At 39.1% G+C, this 14190-nt stretch overlaps 1 protein-coding gene across 1 annotated transcript; it reads left to right on the top strand.

The window, feature by feature from the left end:
• Positions 1-2518: 2518 nt before the first annotated feature.
• On the top strand, positions 2519-13940 carry LOC117299503 (sodium-dependent glucose transporter 1-like). Its single transcript, XM_033783048.1, has 5 exons — positions 2519-2743; positions 6398-6604; positions 7803-8088; positions 8547-8783; positions 12137-13940. The coding sequence occupies exons 2-5, from the start codon at positions 6428-6430 to the stop codon at positions 13852-13854; spliced, it is 2418 nt and encodes an 805-aa protein (XP_033638939.1). The 5' UTR covers positions 2519-2743; positions 6398-6427; the 3' UTR covers positions 13855-13940.
• Positions 13941-14190: the final 250 nt, after the last annotated feature.

The raw sequence follows: 14190 nt of genomic DNA, 5'->3' as shown, positions 1-14190 counted from the left end.
TACTCTACGCATTACAGGCAAAGTCTGCCTCGATTGACGTCACGAACAGCGCCCTCTCGGGTCGGGGTCTACTCTTAAATTTGTAAATAACATAAGAACTGATTTTTTTAAACCTTAGTTAACTGTTTTTTCACATTCCACTCATCAAAACACATATATTTGTTATATTTGTGACAAAAGCTTTATTTTGAAAAAATACCACTTCCAGGTGACTTTAACATCTATTATATATCGTTGCAGTACCCGCTGCTAAAACATAGGATTTGAACTGCCTCTAGCTACCGGGCAATCTCGTTGGTCTAGTTGGTAAGACACTGCTCTAGATTTGCAAAGGTCGCGGGTTCGAATCCCATCAGAGTATTTTAGCTGTGATTTCTTTCACAGAACTCGGGAAAGTATACTGAGTATACAGTGCTAACACACATCCCTGTATATGGGTACCGGTACAAACAGTAATGAAATTCTTTGTCTTGATTACTTTTTGTAACACAAAACAAAATTTAGCATGTAGTTTTTGCATTGTCCTTTGCGGAGCATGGCGCATAGCTCACAATACGCACGGTGTAATATAAGAACTGAGAGTAGGTTATAGCTTTTTATACTAGCCTCCAGAGTTGGAGCATGATTGGTGGATTTGTGCGAACTTGAAGATAGTATTGTTTATTGGATGTACCCAGATGTCCCCAAGGGAGATCAAGTCACTAATAACTGATAGGGCTAACCTGGTTCAAATAAGAATAACGAATAACAAAAATGTATACGCAAACGGGTGTAAATAAACTCAAAGGCAGTGGACACTATTGGTAATTACTCAAAACAATTATTAGCATAAAACCTCACTTGGTAATGAGTAATGGTGAGAGGTTGATGGTATAAAACATTGTGAGATATGGCTCTCTCTGAAGTGCCATAGTTTTCAAGAAAGAAGTAATTTTCCACGAATTTGATTTCGAGACCTCAGATTTAGAACTTGAGGTTTCGAAATCAACCAATCTAAATGCACACAACTTCGTGTGACAATGGTGTTTTCTTCTTTCATTATTATCTCACAAGTTCGATGACCAATTGAGCTCAAATTTTCACAGGTTTGTTATTTTATGCATATGTTGAGATACACCAACTGTGAAGGCTAGTCTTTGATAATTACCAATAGTGTCCACTGCCTAATAAAATCAAGTTTGGTAATTTCGGTTGAACTTTTTTTTTGTACTGGTAGTGTTGGGTGTAATCAACTCAGAGTTGAATTAAATGTTTAAAATTAAGAAATTAAGGAATAAATTTACTTTATTTGTTTCGATGTCACACTTATTTGTGATCTTTTGGGTTTTTGAAACCGATCTATTGTAACCGATCTATTGTTTTAATCCCATACAAACGTAGACAATCATTTGAAGGGTCTCATTTTTCAAAAATTATACAGTAATAAACAAGTGCAGCAAGAAGTAATTTGTATATTAACTTTTAAAGTAGACCCATGACTAGCCCTGGCGGCATTACTCTTTCGTATCTATGTACAGAGGAAGAGTCCTATATAGGGCTAGCCCATGACCAAAGATAATTCCCTATTTCTAATCCATAATCAGGTCAATTAAAACCACTTTTGAAGACTAATGTTTCTTGTGATTCTTGTTTGTTTGTTTATCATAGAGTTGTTTGTTTGCGTGCGCATGCTGATGCTGCAGCAGCAGGAATTATAGACATGTACTATAAAGACAGTTTTACAAAGCCCAGCGTATTGATTCAAGTTCCGTTTCATTGCGCACTATTTTTTTAAATAGAGTCGACCCTCTAATTCTCAGAATCATGTCAACAGATGTTTGGGGTTGAACAAGAAAAGGTTTGTAATGGCTATTTTTGTTTAATCATGCAATATTAAGTATTAAAATTCCAGTTGAACCTAGTTAAACTGGGTTCAACTGGAACTAGTTGAAACCAGTTGATAAACTAGTTAAACACAGTTAAAACCAGTTGGTTTAATATGGAAAATGGACAGAGACCAACTGGTTTATAATTTCAACCTAGTTGAACACAGTTAAACCTAGTCCAAACCAGTTGGTTAATATGGAAAATGGACGAGTTTGGTCACTATCCAGTTGAACCAGTTGACCCCAGTTAACTAGGTTCAACTGTAATTTTGACCTGGGGCTGTAAATAGACTTGCAGTTTTTCCCCTTTACAGGACTGATTAAAAATTAATTGAATTTTGAATTGCATGCTAAGTTTGTATAATTATTTTTGTCTGCGCGATGTGTATGCGATCCACGGGAAGTAAACTTTCTTTATTATTAACCATGATCAAGCATGGTAGAGAAAAGGTATCGTTTTCTATGCAAACAAATAAACACATGATCTGTGGTGTACTGTAGTCACGGAAAAAAAACATTTTCTCAGTGATAGCGCGCTATAGCGCCCTCTAGTGGCAATGGATTCATTGGGAGATAGAGTCGACTGGTGCGATAAAGGGGGTGGTTTTCGTTACGACGTGTTCATGTAGCGATACTGGGACCAAGACCAGCTGCAGTTTGCACGACGTGTGGGTTTGTTTCTTCTGTCCTTACTCTATGGTTTCTTGTGGCCAATATTTGAAAAACAAAGTCGTTGTTTACTGCTTGAAATGAGTTACAGTCTATCAATGATTGTTTAAGCAAAGTCTAGAGAGAGAAGTATACCATGTTATAATTTGAAACCCCATCAATCAAGAGTTTGTGAAGCGACGCTGGAACATTGCAACAATTTCAATTTGGTAAGTTTTTCCTCCGTCCCGTAGTTTCCTGGTTCGGTCCCGTTTTGTTGAGTAGGCACGTTGTACGACGTGTAGGAGGGGTTTGGGGGAGGGTGGTTCTTCTACTACTAAGCATAAAATCACTAGTCTCAGGCATATGGTCCAGTGCGGTGTTAGTATTTATACAAAAACCTGTGCGAATTTGTGCTCAATAAATTGTTGGGGAAAAAAATATATCCTTACATTTACAAAAATAAAAAGGGGATTCCCCAAAAAGGGGATTCCCCAAAACAACATTGCAATTCAATTGCAATACAAAGTCAATAGTCCTAGCACCTAGTAGTATACAAATAATGACTGCTTCGAGTGCTATGGTTAAAACTATGACTCCCGAGGTGATCCCCGGAGCGTTCTATTTTAGAACTAGAACGCTCCGGGGATCACGAGGGAGTCATATAGTTTAAACCATTGCACGAGTAAAAGCAGCCAATATTTATTTTATAACACCTCAAACATTTCTAAATAATGTACAGACTTTACAGACCTGAATGCTACAATCCACGGACGACGCGAATACAGGTTGCGAAAACTTTTACTGTGCTCTGCATGTAATCCGAAATGGTTACAGACTATTAATTTATCATCCTCGTACACGCAACGGACGTCTGGGTACTGCACGCCGTGTGATAGTCTTCGGACTAGCGCACGACAAACCGATGCACTATCACCTGGCCGTCGTCTAGCAAAACTAAGACATATCATGTGACGCGCTCTAAACCAAAGAAAAGGCAGAATATTGGTAAGGGGGTATTATAAGACCTACTTCTAGAACAAGGCTCCCCTGTGAGCCTTTTTTTTGTTATAGGGGTCTCATATTTATTTGGGGCCTTTTTAACGCTGTACGTTTTTCAAATCGGCGTTGATGGGTGAAAGTTTTACGACCGTTAGCCAGCCAAAACTGTAGTTTCCTGTGTACTGTACACCTAAAGCTTTCCCCAACCTACTCAATATACATTCATAATGCTTGCATTTCCTTTTTGTTGAGTGAAATTAAAAAACATCGTCAAAAAATACAAATTTCTGCTCGGTACTTACTGTTGTTTTCCTGCCTTATTTTTTACATCTCAATAATGCTCAACGTTTTATCTTTTGGTCACTCGACCACCAAGAGCTGTACACCAGCCTACATGTACTCGCCGAACTGCCAAGCCACCACTGAGTTGGACTAAACCATTCTGTGAAAGGGGTGTTACAAACCTGTGTGGCAGTGCGTACGCTGTTTGTTTACAATATTATACCCGCCGTTCACGCATAAAGCGCCCACGCACTGCCGCACGGGTTTGTAGCACCCCTCTCACAGAATGGTTTAGTCCGAAATTTTTTATTTTTTGACGATGTTTTTTAATTTCACTCAACAAAAAGGAAATACAAGCATTATGAATGTATGAGTAGGTTGGGAAAAGCTTTAGGTGTACAGTACACAGGAAACTACATTTCTGGCTGGCTAACGGTGGTAAAACTTTCGCCCATGAACGCTGATTTGAAAAACGTATAGCGTGAAAAAGGCCCTAAATATAAGACCCCTATTAGGCTCACAGGGGAGCCTTATAGTTTCTAGAAGTACATGTACCTAGGACCTACCCTCCCTACTGCCGTTTTTTTTACTGTTCTTCTTTTCTACGGTTCGTTCTAAAACCCCCTTGACCCCCGCCCCGTACCAGAAGCCTGTCCCAATTCCGAATTAATAAAATATCACTTAAAAAGTGGTTGTAAAGTGACTTTACAACCGATAAGAATTAAGTCCCCGATTTAGAATTTACAGTGTGTGATCCATCCAAAGAACAGGCAACGCAACTTCCTTCCAAGACTAGACTTGATTTCAAGTCTGAGACTGCAGTTAGGCCTATCTGTGATCAGCCACGGAGAATTCCCCGTCACGTGCACTTAGTGCACACCGATGGGGGGAGGCCCTCCCTGTCTGTGTGTGGCCGGAGCTATGTAGGTGTGGGAGACTGACAAACAACCCCAAACACGTGTGGACCCAGTTGAGTAGTATACAGGACGGGAGCGATCAGCCGGGAATGGGTATGCCTGATTATCACGTAAAGAGTTGGCCGTAATCGTACTTTGGCGGTAGTTGCAGGTTCCCAGTATGGGTCGGCCAATGGAAAGGCGCTGGGTTTTTTTTCTGTACATAAAAATTGCCACAGGTCCTGATCTCAGCCAATCACGTATAGTTTGCTTCGTACTTACCACGTGTGTATGGTCTGTCTCGAAGGCTGTGTTGTGATGTGCGAGGCATGGAAGTCGATGTCAGCATACAAAACTGTGCGTGATTGGCTGAGGTTGTGAACTGTGGCAATTTCGGTGTACAGAAAAAAACATCGCCCAAAAGTTGAGGGGGTCGTGAGTCGAAGGTTTTTTTTAGAACAAACCCTGTTCTACTAAATCTAGTCAAGACTATTGTCTTGCACTCCACTGCCATAGCGGGCAGGATGTCATTTTCAGATTTCTCTGTACTGTGGTTGAATGAATCACTTTTAATTTGGCCTTGGGTCTTTTTTATACCATAGAGAAAGGAAAATTCTCTATGACTATGCTTGTGTAGTACCAAACGTTGTAACCTAACATGCCAAACTACACTAGTGAAGAATTTCCTTGGGTCCCTGATTATAGGGGTTTTCCCCCGTTTGGGTGTTTTCCTCCCAACTCTAAAACTCAAATCAAAGAAATGCTCAAAAGTAATGGCTTCGGATTTTGTTGTAAGTCTACCGAGGGCAAGGAGATCAACACACTTATTCATGATTAATAAAAAACTAAACACTTCTTCTTGTTTCCTATTCATCCTTTATTACGACAGGACCAGTGTTGTAGCCACGATGGGCAGTGCTGGTATGTGCAGGGCTGCCCAGGACTCGCAATTTGGCCCAGCACTCTGAAAAAAATACATTTATCCACCAAGCACAGAGTTCAAATATTGTCCACTTTGCATTGATCTGAGACACAGCTAATAAGGAGTGCGTTTTGGCGACCCCAACCAAAAACTGTTTCGGTTGTTGGTCGTTGGTTCTGCTGTTCGGACTGAACGATAACCGAGTAGTGAGCTCGGTTACCGTTTTGGTTATGACGTCAGAAACAGTTTTAGGTTGGGGTCGCCAAAACGCACTCCATGTTATTTGCGATTCAGAACCGCCATGCATTTTGGGTAGGCATGTGGTGCAGTTTGCTATGCACTGTACAAACTATGTATGTTGTCATACACGACTTGCGCATGCATCGCCTATCTTTGTGTGGGTTCAACAGATATTTTGCTATTTGCGATCAAGAGAATCAAAATAATGTCACAGAGAAAGAACACAATCAAAAGGCCATGTAACGTATTGCATGGCCCCATAACACAAACAGTTTGGAAACCTGGCCCCACTTCAAAGGCCCCATAATTAATCATGAATAAGTGTGTTGATCTCCTTGCCCTCGGTAGACTTACAACAAAATCCGAAGCCATTACTTTTGAGCATTTCTTTGATTTGAGTCTAAAAAATTAAATACCATATAACTCATCCATCTCGCAATGGTTTTGTCACCACTAAAGAAATCCTAGGAAGAACTTGCACAATGATGATCTACATGTAAATGTATTTAAATAATATAAATCCCTTTTGTCGTTGTAATCAGTATCTTACAGATTGATCGAGTGAACTCACCATGGCAAATTCAGACGATGAAGATGTTCTATTTTCATCCTCTCGCTCTTTGTCCAATCAACAAGGCAAGGGACTTCTGGGTAATAAAGTTAAGACTATTGATGACATCATGAATGGGCCTAAGGAGGATCGTCGACTCAAGAAGACGTTGGCTTTGTGTGCCAGCTTCCTTGTTCTGGTACGTTGATGTTGTGGAAGTGTCCGAGCGATTAAGACCACCGAATTTTAAGCAAGACACTTGACCATTGCTTCGTCCTTCGGATGGGACGTAAAGCCGTCCCATGTGTTGGAACTTGTGTAACGCATGCCAAAGAGCCCAGTGCACTTATCTAAAAGAGAAGGGGTTCGCCCTTAATGCGCCGTAGCACCTTGTAAACTCTTATAAGGGGCTAACTAATTGGGTCTCAAAATTCATCACTGCAATAATCTATCCTTTTGAAAGTTTGTATATCCTCGGCGCCTTAAGCATGTTAAGTACCTTGTTTGGTAGATACGTGCGCTACAAATGTATATAAGACTTCGACTTCGATATTATTATTATTATTATTTTTATTATGTTAACAATAAAGAGGATTAGCTGCATGTTACGCGAGCAAATATGTGAACGTGAACAGCAGAAAATTGTGTTGTTAAAATCTCAATTTTTCAGCATAAGTTACCAATTCTCACGCCAGGTTCGTAAGTGCAGACGTCATATGTGAGCTTGAAATTTAAAGCGGAAAGTGGTCACATCACCTCAAAACAACACAATTTTTTTATGTTGACGGTCACATGTTTGCTCTCGTAACATGTAGCTAAACCACCCTTAACGCAATTTTACAGTAAGTTTAGTGGTTCAGCGATCGCTAATATAGCTGAGGCAGCAGAGCAGCTAATTCACGCTTTTATCTACATGTGGGCTCGACTTTTGTAATAATTTGCTAGCCAGCCTACCTTAAAGCACATTGAACCGCAGCAGCGGTTATTAACTGGTCTGAAAATGTCTCAACATATCACTCATGTGAAACAACCAGAATGGTAACCAGATTGCATTCAGGGTCAAAGCAAACTAATTCTAATTGTCTCATCTAATGGAAAAGGCAGTCGTGGTAAAACGTGTCTTGGGTTTTTTCTTCTAAAGAAAGCTGCTCCAGACCTTTTGAACAATCTTCATTGTGAAAAACGTCATGCTATTTCATTTACTAAATTCAAAACATCGCCTTAAACACACCTATTCCAGACTAATTTTTGTAACTAGGCTGTTTGTTTCCTTTTCGTTTCTTTGTGTTGTTGTAAAGCGTTGTGGTACCTTTACTGTATGTGTAAAGAACGCTATAAATGCATTCATTATTATTATTATCATTACTATAAAAAGGTCTATTCTGCTTTGATTAAAGGGTCTTTCGATCGCCGTTGTGGGACCGACCCTTCTAGCTCTCCAGAAACATCTCTCCGTCGAGTTCCCAAAGATGTCATATGTCTTCATCGGTCGCAGCAGTGGGTACCTCATAGGGTCCGTGATGGGTGGCGTCATGTTTGATTATATAAACACAGCTTTGCTGATTGGCTTAACTTTACTGGTTAGCGGGATTGGAATGCTCTTAGCGCCGTTCTGCTTGCAGTTGTGGAATCTTTGTGCCGTTATGTCTGCTGTTGGATTAGCCATGGGTGCTCTGGATACTGGTGAGTAAAGTGTGATTCACATGGCACCAATTTAACTGGGGTCCCTTGCTTAATTGTAGCATGGTTGTAAAATGTAGCAATGTTTGACAAGATTTTGTTAGAGAACTTGGACAGTGGAAAACAATTGCTGTCCTTTTCGCATGAGGTATGTTTCACAACCATGCTCAATTTAGCAAGGGACCCCTGCTACCTACAAGCAAGAGGTAGTAGTAGTCCAGCTGATTTTCTTTCTTCCAACCAGGTAGTAGCTGAAAAGCAGGAATGTTCTGAACTTTTCATAACTAAAAAGGCTTCCGAAATAGAAAAAAAATTACTCTGCTGTACTAGCAAGACAGTTAAACAACAAACTCAATCTGGCAAGTAAACACACACATGGTGTTACCGCAATCAAATATTTATTGATACCTCACCATGCAATACTTGAAATTGCATTATTATTGTTATCGTTATTATTACAGGTGCAAACGTATTTTGTCTGCGTCTATGGGGTAAGCGCTCACCACCCTTCCTACAAGCTCTTCATTTCAGCTTTGCCCTTGGTGCTTTCATCTCTCCATTGCTTGCATCGCCGTTCATTGAAGTTGGGAATTTAACCTCAACTCCCTTAGCGCTGGAACATTCAGGGGGTCTCTCAATGGCTACACCACAGTCGGATGGTATGACTACAATTGTACATCTGGAGGCAACAAGTGAAGGTACGACTTCATCTCACATTACACAAACTCCATCATTTCTTCAGTCCAAACTTGACTTCAAAAAGCGAGTATTGAAATGCACATGGCAACCACAAATGGCTTGTCCTGAAGTGCAATAGTGTCCACAAATGGCTTGTATTGAATTATTCATAGTGGCCATCATTTACCGAATTGTTCATAGCGGCCACAAATGGCTTGTGGGCAGTTCCACGGGGTCGGACGTACATTTCAGACACTTTAACAGAGTGTATTATTACAGTGGTATAAATAAAAGGAATTTTTATTCTGGATAGAGGTTTAAGGCAGTCACTAAAGTTATTTTATCAAAAAATAATTCATCCATGTCTTTGGATATAGACGCCATTCGCCCAAAACACCATGGTGTCGGACGTACTCAGAGAAACGCCTTTTTATGAAAACCAATATTTGTAGTTCAAACTCTGTGATGTGTTTGAACTTTAATGCAATTTTTTCTTATTTATGGATTCATCAGACCTCTGTCATTACACTTTACCATAAGACATTTGGTTTTAAAATTTGAATTTTAAGGAACGGCATTTAATATATTGGTGTCGGACGTACATTTCACAGTGACGGACGTACTTGTTCGAAATTGCATTCAAAAATAGGTAACAATCAGTTCAACTTTTCACTTTTGTTATAAGATAATGATTTAATCTACCAATTTGGTGTTGTAATATCAGATTAAATCATTATTTGTTGAAAAAACTGGTTTAATTGTCAACTTATACCACGTTTTGAGATCAATAGAAACAATGTGCATATGTGTAATGCAACTTGTACATGATGTAATGCGCATCCTTATGCATTGCTGTGGCAACCAAAACTGGCAAAACACCCAAGTTTAAAATGTTGCCTAACAATGAAAGATATGAGTCTGCAAAATAACATTTGGTCCAAATATATTGTAGATTGGACTTGTGTTTGAAAAAATTTAAGTTTAAAGTTCTTGGTGGGTAACTGTTGCCAAGGTCAAAGGTCACCAAGAATTTTGGGTGTTAAATGTTTTGATATTTTCTCTAAAGAACCAACTTTAGAGCATTGTCAACAGTTTACTAAATGAATAAGAGCTCTATCCTTGCTTGGGGGTAACCACATGTACCTGAATTTAACAAATATACTGCAAAAATCAAGCTTTTCTTATATTAAGTACCAGTGGGTTTTGGAAATGGAAATTAAAATTTTCTGCGGATTAAAATTATTGTGTTTTTAGCAGCCAGTAGAAAAAAAGGGAAATGAAATACACTTGTTTTGAGGCAAGATTTGAGTGATTTGGGTGAGAGTTACCTTAGGTACCAATTTATAGCTTTGTATGATATTTTAAAGGCATTCAAAAAAGCTTTCACATTATTATTTTGGAGGTGTCGGACGTACTGGTGTCGGACGTACGAACAAAATGCACGTCCAACATCAGGATTTTGTACGATTAAGAAGATTTTTTTAAAGAAATAATTCCATGTTTAGATAGAGAGCATCAATTGTGCTTTGTAGTGTAAATTTGAAAATTTTCTGCCCACGGTTGAAATAGGAAGATTAAAATATTCACTATTTTGGTGTCGATCGTACATCTGAAAAGTAAGTTTCCTCAAATAGTGAATATCATAAAATTTTGAAAGAAATTTTAATTTTTTTTTTCATCATTGTGTTGTTACCATAGCAAACTTCAAACAGGTGTTAAACCAAAACAAACACTATTTAACCACAGTAAAAAATTTGATTACATTGGCAAAACATTGTTTTTGAGCCAATTTCACTATTTTTAAAGTATTTTTTTCAGTCGAAAATAGCACTTGAGCCGCTGAATATTTTCAGTAACAAATTATATTATATTAAAATTCATACAATTAGCTACAAAATGATGTCTCATTTGTCACATTAGTGCCATTTTGAAATTTTGGCACTGAGGTTTACATTTCTATGGAACTGCCCTTGTATTGAATTATTCATAGTGTCCACAAATGGCTTGTATTGAATTATTCATAGTGGCCATCATTTACCGAATTGTTCATAGCGGCCACAAATGGCTTGTATTGAATTATTCATAGTGGCCATAATGGCTTGTATTGAATTATTCATAGTGTCCACAAATGGCTTGTATTGAATTATTCATAGTGGCCATCATTTACCGAATTGTTCATAGCGGCCACAAATGGCTTGTATTGAATTATTCATAGTGATCATAAATGGCTTGTATTGAATTATTCATAGTGTCCACAAATGGCTTGTATTGAATTATTCATAGTGGCCATCATTTACCGAATTGTTCATAGCGGCTACAAATGGCTTATATTGAATTATTCATAGTGGCCATAATGGCTTGTATTGAATTATTCCTAATGGCCATAAATGGCTTGTACTGAATTGGTCATAGCGGTCATAAATTGATTCGAATTTTTGAAATCTTATCTGAAAACTTACCTTTTCTGTTTTAAAAAAATTCTCTGTGTTTTTATTGGTTTTAATTGTACAGCGCCTTGTGATGTCTGTGACATGGAAGGCATTTTTTAATAACAAATAATAATATTATTATTATTATTATTATTATTATTATTATTATTATTATATTGCTACCAATAAATTTTTGCTCGGGGTGCCAGACAGCCAGAACCCTTTCATAAAGATCTTGCTAAAATTCAACGTGTACAGAACACTGCTGCTCGCCTCGTTTCTTGTCTGCCTTGTTCTCACCATATTACACCTGTACTAATGCAATTGCATTGGCTCCCAGTTAAGTTTCGAACAGTTTACAAAATTCTTCTGTTAACTTTCAAGGCTCAAACATGTCAATCTCCTGCTTATTTATCTGAACTTGTTCATCATTATTCCCCTACTCGGACTTTACGATCATCTCAACAGTCATTGCTTTCTGCTACTAGAGCTTCTTCCATTTTTTATGGCCACAGATCTTTTTCTTACGCCGCACCGTTTCTTTGGAATAGTCTTCCTGTGCAAATTCGCCTAGCTAATACTTTACAATGTTTTAAGTCCTTGTTGAAAACTCACTTGTTTAAAGCTTCTTTTTTGTAATTTGCCTATTTGTATCTTGTATCTTTCTCTAATTGTTTATTTTATTGTTTCTTTAATGCGCTTAGAGGCTTTTGCATTAGGCGCTTTACAAATGTCTTTTTATTATTATTATCATTCTTTAACTGTCATGTCGCTAGGGTTCACACCCTAAATCAGTTTGAAAAATTACTGTCATTAGCAGTTTCATTAGAGTTTTTTTTTCTTTGCGCCAAGAGTATCTTCAGATGTGTTTCTTTGCAGATTATTAACTACAATTGTTATTAATATTACATTATAAGTAAGTACTTTTTGTTTCATTAATCTAGAAACACCTGAGAAAGAACAACAAACACCTGGGAAAGACCAAGAAAAACCTGAGAAAGACCAAGAAACACATGTGAAAGACCAAGAAACACCTGGGAAAGACAAAGAACCACCTGGGAAAAATGAAGAAACACCTGGGAAAGATGAAGAACCACCTGGGAAAGATGAAGAACCACCTGGGAAAGATGAAGAATCACCTGGGAAAGATGAAGAATCACCTGGGAAAGATGAAGAAACACCTGGGAAAGATGAAGAACCACCTGGGAAAGATGAAGAACCACCTGGGAAAGATGAAGAACCACCTGGGAAAGTTGAAGAAACACCTGGGAAAGATGAAGAACCACCTGGGAAAGATGAAGAACCACCTGAGAAAGATGAAGAACCACCTGGGAAAAATGAAGAAACACCTGGGAAAGATGAAGAACCACCTGGGAAAGATGAAGAACCACCTGGGAAAGATGAAGAACCACCTGGGAAAGATGAAGAATCACCTGGGAAAGATGAAGAACCACCTGGGAAAGATGAAGAACCACCTGGGAAAGATGAAGAACCACCTGGGAAAGATGAAGAACCACCTGGGAAAGATGAAGAACCACCTGGGAAAGATGAAGAACCACCTGGGAAAGATGAAGAACCACCTGGGAAAGATGAAGAACCACCTGGGAAAGATGAAGAAACACCTCTAGCCGTATCACCTGGAGCACCTCCAATGGGTGGTTCTGATGGACATAAACGACTTAGGCGAAATGCAAGTGAAGTAAACAGACCTGATGATTCCATTGGAACTAAGATCTCTTCTTTACACAACCCGGCCAGCAGCAAGTTTCAGAACGTGTACATCATTATTGGGATCTTTACAATTCTAGTTTCTTGCAGTTTCTTCTACTTTTATTGCACTTCGCCCGTCAAGCCACCGCCAGGGCCAAAGAGCGAGGAAGACAATGAGTCTTACACTGATTTCAAGAACACCATTCTATTCCTCATGTTTTTGTTTTACTTTCTGGAAGTCGGGGCAGAGATTGGATTCGGTGGGTACATATTTACCTTTGCCCGTGTCAGCGATCTGAACTTTAGTGTCTCGTCAGCGACATTGTTAAATGCTGCCTTTTTCGGAGCGTTTGCCATTGGGCGAGGGTTGTCCATCTGTCTTGCAGGTGCACTCTCAGCGCGGGTGATGTTGATAATGGATGTAACGGGGTGTGTTCTGGCATCGCTTGTGTTGACGCTGTACGGGGAGACCGTTCCAATCGCTGTTTGGGTTGGAACTGCTTCGCTAGGTTTATCTATGGCGTCTCTGTTCCCAGCTGGAATCTCGTGGTTGGAATCCTTTTGTAAGGTGACGGGCAACATGGCTTCCATTCTTATTATCGGATCGGCTCTTGGGGAAATGTGTTTCCCGATGATGATTGGTTGGTTGTTCGGGAAGGACCCAAACCATCCAGAAGGTATCGAGCAAGGTCCGATAGGTTTGATGTATATCATACTAGCTGCCTCGTGTCTTACTGCGATTCTGTTTGTCATACTGCAGTATCTTGCGAAGCAGAATGGTGTAGAGTATAAGGAGATACCAATAGCTCCCAATGGTATTCAGGATATGCTTCAGGGTTTTGAGGAATCCTTTGTTATGGAAGAGTTGGGTCCGACTCCTAAGAAAGCAACAAAACAAATCTCAAAGCCAATTATACCTAAAGCGATACAAGTAAAGAAGCATAGAGAGTGATTCGTGTTTGCGAGTTTTAAAGGCACTTAAAGGCAGTGGACATAAAACCTTCTTTGGTGACGAGTAACGGGGAGAGGTTGATGGTATAAAACATTGAGCGAAACGGCTCCCTCTGAAGTGCTATAGTTTTTGAGAAAGAGGTAATTTTCCACGAATTTGATTTCGAGACCTCGAATTTAGAACTTGGGGTCTCGAAATCAACCATCTAAACGCACACAACTTCGTGTGACATGTGTGTTTTTTTTTTAAAATAATTTTCTCACAAGTTCGTCGTCCGATTGAGCTTAAATTTTCACAGGTTTGTTATTTTATGCATATATGTTGAGATACACCAAC

This window comes from Asterias rubens, chromosome 14 (genome assembly GCF_902459465.1).
Source record: "Asterias rubens chromosome 14, eAstRub1.3, whole genome shotgun sequence".
NCBI lineage: Eukaryota > Metazoa > Echinodermata > Asteroidea > Forcipulatida > Asteriidae > Asterias > Asterias rubens.
The sequence above is the reverse complement of the archived record's forward strand: the minus strand, read 5'-3'. Positions and strand labels throughout refer to the sequence as shown.